Source organism: Mercurialis annua, linkage group LG7 (genome assembly GCF_937616625.2).
Source record: "Mercurialis annua linkage group LG7, ddMerAnnu1.2, whole genome shotgun sequence".
Taxonomy (NCBI): Eukaryota; Viridiplantae; Streptophyta; class Magnoliopsida; order Malpighiales; family Euphorbiaceae; genus Mercurialis; species Mercurialis annua.
The window spans coordinates 35,308,315-35,315,454 of record NC_065576.1 but is presented as its reverse complement, the minus strand read 5'-3'; the positions used below and the strand labels follow the sequence as shown (position 1 = coordinate 35,315,454).

Genomic DNA, 7,140 nt, shown 5'->3' with positions numbered 1-7,140 from the left:
TCCTAAAAATAACCGACTGCATTACAAAAAAACAATAGTACATTGCTGAATTACGACACCAGCTGCCATCACCGTATGGGCACTATCTCCATTACTTCAAGACCTACAACACACAAAATACAATCCACAACTTTCATACTAAGGTAATAATAGCAATTCATTTCTGCTCCTTGGTGATGAAATTACATAAACACATAAAATATAGAGACACAATAAGATCATCAGAAATTTCTTGGTGAACCTGGAACAAGTTTGAGACCCATTGGAATTAGCTTGCAATTCCTGATTCTCTTTCAAAAGCCTGTCATGAACATCTAACAACTCCGTGAAGGCAATGGTTGCTTTATCCCGATTAGCTTCCAACCTCCTAATTGTATTCGTCATTTCAACAATTTGCTTGTCGTGACCAGCAACTTCTTCTTTCAGGCTGTCAATCTTATTTAATAGGAAGGTAAATTTCCCATAATTCTCCATTGATACCTCCTCTTCGTACCAGCGGAACGCGCCACAGTCTTGATTTGTCTATTTAGTACATAAGATACAACAACATAAGATCAGATTGCACATCATATTATACATGTAATATCAAGTAAAATTGTTATTAAATGTGTTAACTGAACACCCATTTGTCAAAATTCAACAAAAACCCAGAGAATTAAACAAATAACAAAACTTGCTTTCTTGTTTTTAATATACAGAACGTATGAATTTTGCAATTTTCAGCTTAAAACCCCAAAATTTAAAGCCTTGCTGAATAAGATGAAGAAACCCTAAACCTAAAAATTGAATAGCGAAATAATTGGGTATGTACATTTCGAATCTTACCTTTGACTTCGAGCATCTCCAGAATCTTCTACCTGGGTTTGCTTTTGTCCATGAAGTGTAGAGATACAACCTTCCATGACAGCATCTACCGCGTTCCTTTGTTGGGGGAAGATTCAGCAGCTCGTAAGGTACATTTTGCAGCGACAAACACGATTGCGACGACATGTCCGACATTTTTTCCTTCAGATTGCAAAGCTGGCTATGGTTTTAGGGTTTGCTGTAAGAGAACGAGGGTAATTCTTTTTGCAGGTAAGGGTCGGGTAAAAATGGGAAAAGGGGTTAACCAGTATTAAAATCAAAACTCACTGTTTTGTTTTAACCAGCCATGGTTAGTCCAAATCAGCGCTGAGTCAGCGAGGGCAGGATGGTAACTGCAAGCAAATTGGTGACATGTCCTCCACGGTGGCAGAAAACGCGTGCCATTTCGATTGAGGGTACAATTGAAAGAAAAAGGTGGTAATTTGGACATAATTGGTGGTTTTGCAAGGTGAGGATATAATTGAATTGGGGGTGAAAGGTGGGGGTTTTTTCAGAGGATTAGCCTTCTTCTAAATCAAGGCTTGGCTTATGATTATAACACATCATTCAAATAATATTAAAAAAATAATTTGATTAACTAAAACTTTCACACATTTAATAGTATATTATAATATTATTTATTTATTCACGATATATAACTTAATGTAAGAATTTTTTAAAAAATATAATTTTTAGTTTTTTTTTAAAGATTGGAATTTAATTTTAAAGTCAAAAGGCATTTTTTTTTTCAGATATATAACAGCAAACTCAAACGATAATCTCATGACAATTCATAAAATATATCAACAAAATATAACAAATTCATAAATTATGTGACCAAAATATAACAAATTCATATAAATATGTCAACAAAGTACAACTACACAGTAATTTAGTGCCAATTTAGTAATAAGTTGAACGATAGAATTTTCTTTTCTGCCTTGACAACACTACATTAGATGCCTAAAAGAATGAATCAACTATCTTATTATTAATTAATAATTACTACAATAATCTCAAAATGTAATAGAAAATTGAGCACCTAAATCACTTATGAATCAATAACAATACTTAATTTAAGCATCCTAATGATGCTTAATTAATTGTCTTCTATCCCACATGGTCTTACACAAGAGTTACACTTGGGAATTTGCAATGTCCATAACCTACACCAAATAACATTAATTAGTAAAAATCACTCTAAAATTAACTTTTAATCATTTTATTAATTTTAAATTTGATGAAAAAAAATTCAAAAAAGAAAAATTGCTTACTTGGATCCCTCACAATTTGAGTAGCAAGCCCACTAAATTGACAGGTCCCACCTATCTTCTGAAACTGGGCCCAATACGAACTAAACGCATAGCTAGCATGCCAATATAACGAATCGGGTTTGAAACATTCTTTCCCGGGTTGAATTAGGTCACAGGTTTTATTCCCCTGTGAACAAGCATACGACAGAGCCTCTGCAACCGCCGTTTTATTAGCCCCTTTAGCCACCACACACCATATCTTCCCTTTATACGGCTCATTATTCGTCGGCGCCGGTAACGGCTCTTTAAATTCCGATTCCGGCGTTTCTCCACTCAAATCAATCTCATAAATATTCGTCCCATTCGGGTATAACAACCCGAAATGCCGCTCCGTACCCGGACCCGGCTTCTGATTCTCATTAAACAAAGCAAAGAGAAAAGACGGTATTGCTGATCCGGGTCGGGCCGGAGTACCAATGGCGGGTTTGGTTGTTAACTTCTTGACTACATTACGATTGTAGATTGCAGCATTGTAGATATTAGCTCCGACTTGGTCAAAATCGCCATTATTGGGCCAACCCGTTTCAGCAATAAAGATTCGGATATCCGGGTACCCGAGCCGTTTCATAGCGAAAATGGTAGCATCCACCATTTGGTCAAATAGATTGGTGTAGGTCAAATTACTAACCGGGTCAGAATAAGTTATATTCTTGGATTTAAACAGAGCATAATCAAGATTAATATTTTTCCAATTCTCAGCCCACGGAAAATACGGGTAAACATCAAGGAAAAAGAAAGATTTCGTCCGGTTAAGAAAATTCAACATGGGTTTAATAACCGGATCCGAAATATCGGATCTAAACGTACCGTTTGACGGTGGAAACGAGGATTCAAGAACGTTCATAGCATGTGGAGTACTGACTTTAACCTTAAGAATCTTTTGATTTCTCAAAGACTTCTTGATTCTACGCATGGCCGGCACGAGATTAAACCACGTGTTGATATCCGGATTGGTCAAGATTTCATTTCCGACGAGGAGGTATCGGATTTTGACACGTGGGTAGAAGGGTATGACATTTTTGGATACCCAATGATCTGAAAAAGATTGAGATTTGGAAATGTTGGGGATGATTTCATTGGGTACCATGATAGAGACTTGAATGTCTGTGTTTTTAAGAGCATTGAGGATGTCCGGATCAGCATCATATATTTTGACTCGTTTAGCTTTGATCGATTTAATTAGCTCCACGGTTGGCTTCGGAGATGGGAGATTGTTCCCTAGCTGCCCCCAATTTACTCCCGCATTCGTAGAGAACTCCGCGCCTGCGATAAAAATATTCGTATGAGACAAAAATACAAACACATTATAAATAAAAACTTATGTATGTAATACTTACTCGAAACGGTAAGGAAGAGAGCGAAAACGAAGAGCGGAAGAAAACCCATACTCCCAACGGATGAAGGTTGGGAGATGAGATTTGGTGTTATAAAGTTGTAAAAAAAGAAATTAGAATAAATTACTTTTGAGAAAAGAAAAAAGAGTGGTTAGAGAATCTGATTTTGGGAGAAAAGAAGAGTTATAGAGGAGAAATGAGCTTTTACTTGGTTTCTGGGAAGGAGAGAAGAGACAAAGTACTGAAAAATAAAAAGGGTTTTGTTTTGTATTATTTTGTAAATTTGTGGTCAATTTTAGAAATTAGCCGTTGGATATTTTGGGCCATTTCTTGGGTTGGTGGTCTGAAGCTATGGGCAAGATTATTTACACCACCAACTCACCATGTTGATATAAAGCTTGCTGATGAGCTTTTGAATGTACATATTAATGATACTATTTAATATGTATCGTCGTTTTAAAAATTAAACCACAGAAGAATTGATAAATATAAACAATTTAATTAGGTTCAACTAGATAATTGATTTGGCCAGTTCAAATTTAGGTAGATTTTGACAATTTAATCATATTTTTTTATGAAGATTGTATTTTGAATTTGTATTTTTACTATTTTTTAGTAATCAGTTCAACTTTGATTGAAACTGGTTAGAGCTGATCATAAATTGATCAGACTTTATTTTATAACTTTTATTTTAATTTTAATCTTCAGTTGACATAAGCAGCCGATTTTGTTCGATGCTAAAACAAAATCTCTACAATAATGCTACAGAGACCAATAAGTTCATAGTTTTTCCTTTTTCTTTTCTTTTTTCTTTCAAATTGATCATTTATATATTATATTTATCTTTGAATGCTATTTTCTCCTAACTATAATACTTGTTGCTCTATTTAGTGCACAATATTAGATGTTTGAATTCCCTTTGACTAGATAACTAACTTTCCTAAAAAAACCCAAAAAAATAGAATTTTTTTTATTATTTTTGTTGGATTTTCCTAATTTTTATTTACTTCAAAAATATATCTATATTATTGTTATTTATAATAAAATTATAAATATTTTTATCGATAATTTTTATATTATGTAAAATTAAACTAACAAAATGTAAATTTTAATATTTAAAAAACTCTCTCAAATAGTTCTTGAATAGTAAAATAAGAGTTAATAAGTGATGGATATTGAATCCTACAATAGTTACAGTGGAGCCGAGTCACAGGAGATCCATTCTCGGGTAATGCCGGACTCCCAATAAAGACCTAAATATATGAAGAAGACGCCGAATCCCTCGAGATTCGCCAATATACCACGAAGACCGAATCCTATAGGATCCGCCCAAAGCGCGTTAATCCGGGATTCGGATAGATCGCCATATCTAGAAGTATCTTCCTATTTGGACTCAATCTTCAAACATGGAAAGATAAGCTCTATTTTAGGAAGACGAGACTATTTAGGAAGACGTTCCTAAATAGGACTCATGTCTGAATAAGGTAGATCACGACAAATCAGGGTGAATCCCTATAAAGTAGCTCGATCCCTACAAAATAGAATTCACTTACCTACTATGACTCTACAAGGTATATTCAGCTACTATAAAAGGAGCATGAGGTATGCCTAGAATCACAACTACATTATATACTCAAAAAAGCTGCTCAAAGCTCTAAACTGAATTTAGCATCGGAGAGTTAATCGGACCACCACCGTCCGGTTAGCTTCTACCCTATTTTGCAGGTCTCATTCACCGGTTCAGAAGGCAGACTCCATCAATTGGCGCCGTCTGTGGGAAGAGCTTAGCTAAACTTCAATTCGAAGGAGCTTTTCTGAACTCAAAACAAATTTCATTGAAGAAGATGACTTTTGAAAGAGTGGACCTGAAAGACAAACAACCAATGGATCCAAAAAGCACGCCGGAAATAATCAATATGACGGAAGACGGGCTACACAACTCCGTGGGAAAAAGCGACACCGGAGTGCCTTCTTTTTCAACACCTCAATACCAAACTAATCTGATGAGAGGAAGAAACCCAATTGCTTTCAACCTAAGCACTGAAGAGCAACCAACGCCAGGCATGGCAGCACAAGATTCGTACCACGAGATGCTGAAAAAGGTGCTAGAATCTGTCCAAGCGAATCTGGATAGATTGGCTAGTGAAGCCAAAAGAACGAATGATAGGCACGAAGAAACTATGAAAATCCTAAGGGAGAATTTCAGCCCGACAGCTCCAAGAAGAAAGAGGAAGAACAGAAAATACAAACCCAAGCCGCAGAGAGACAAGGGGAGAAAATAACAGAGGCAGGGAACTCCGGAATGGAGGAAACGAGGAAAGAGACGAGACAAGAAACCAACAGGAGAATGGAAGCAGGAGTAACGAAGAAAGCCCAGGCAATCAAAACAAAGACAAATCCAATGAGCAATCCCCTGAAACACCCAGAAACGAGCAAAACCAAGATGATGCCCGAAGCGGGTTGAATTCAAAAAGAGATGAACGAAGGGAGAAGGAAAAAGAAGATGCCCCACCAAAAAGAAAGCGACAAGACAAAGATGCGGGGAAAGAGCAGCCAAAGAAAAAACATCAAGAAGGGGAGGGCGAATCCTCAGAAACCCCAAAAAAGCAAAGCCACATACGTAGTGGAGGAAGACTTGGAAGAAAAGATCGCCAAAGCACTCAAAAAGCTGAAATCGGAAGAGCTGGATATAGACAATCTCAGGCTAAAAGGATAGCCCCTTTCACCCGAGATCATGGAAGAAACCATCCCATATAGCATGAAGCTACCAGTCCTGCCAACCTTCAATGGAGAAGGAGATCCCCGAGATCACACATCCAGATTCACGGCCACCATGGGGCTACTCAGCGTATCAGACGCTATTTTATGCAGGGTCTTTCCAACCACGCTCACGGGCACCGCCCAGAGGTGGTACAACAAGTTGAAACCAGGATCAATCAAGAGCTTCACTTCGCTCTCAACGGAATTTCTAAACAGATACCTCACAAACATACCAGCAAAAACTACCACCAGCATCCTGAGATCCTGCATCCAAGAAGAAGGAGAAACCTTACGAAGCTACATCGAACGGTTCAACAAGCAAGCTATGAAGATTGACAACCTAAACGTCGATATGGCGACCGAAGCATTGCGAGAAGGAACACGATTTGGAAAACTGGTAGACAAGCTACTGGTCAATAAACCCACGACTTTCTCAAACTTGGTGGGCATAGCCCAGAAATACTTCGAGCTAGACGAAGGGCGAAGGGCGATTCGTGGAAAAGAAGTAAAAGGAAAAGAATCGAAAGAGAAGTCCAAAGAGAAGTCGAAATCCGACGATAGGAAAGGAAGGCCAGAAGAAAATAGGCGATTCGCCCCCCAGACAAGATACGAACCAAGATATGACCCCAGAGATGACGAGAACAACTTCACACCGTTGAACACCAGCCGAACTAACGTCCTCATGTGGATCAAAGAAAACGTCAAGAATGTGGTATGGCCACCGAAGATGAAAGCCGAGATAAGGGACACGAGAAAATACTGCTAATTTTCATGAAGACTATGGAAATGAAACAAATAGCTGCAGAGATTTGAAGGTCGAGATCGAGAGAATGATCGACACAAGCGAATTAAGGAAATTCGTGGCCTGAAAAGAGAAGAGCAATGACAAA

General features: G+C 37.6%; 2 protein-coding genes across 2 annotated transcripts; one reads left to right on the top strand and one right to left on the bottom strand.

Moving 5' to 3' along the window:
• Positions 1 to 1,672: 1,672 nt before the first annotated feature.
• LOC126656620 (probable glucan endo-1,3-beta-glucosidase A6) lies at positions 1,673 to 3,754 on the bottom strand. The gene is made up of 3 exons (XM_050351229.2): positions 3,494 to 3,754; positions 2,118 to 3,419; positions 1,673 to 2,009 (listed from the first exon to the last, which is right to left on the bottom strand). Exons 1-3 carry the CDS (start codon positions 3,540 to 3,542, stop codon positions 1,969 to 1,971), a joined length of 1,392 nt encoding a protein of 463 aa, XP_050207186.1. The 5' UTR covers positions 3,543 to 3,754; the 3' UTR covers positions 1,673 to 1,968.
• A 1,580-nt stretch (positions 3,755 to 5,334) lies between these two features.
• LOC126657095 (uncharacterized) lies at positions 5,335 to 6,247 on the top strand. Its single transcript, XM_050351722.1, has 2 exons — positions 5,335 to 5,632; positions 5,685 to 6,247. Exons 1-2 carry the CDS (start codon positions 5,335 to 5,337, stop codon positions 6,245 to 6,247), a joined length of 861 nt encoding a protein of 286 aa, XP_050207679.1.
• Positions 6,248 to 7,140: the final 893 nt, after the last annotated feature.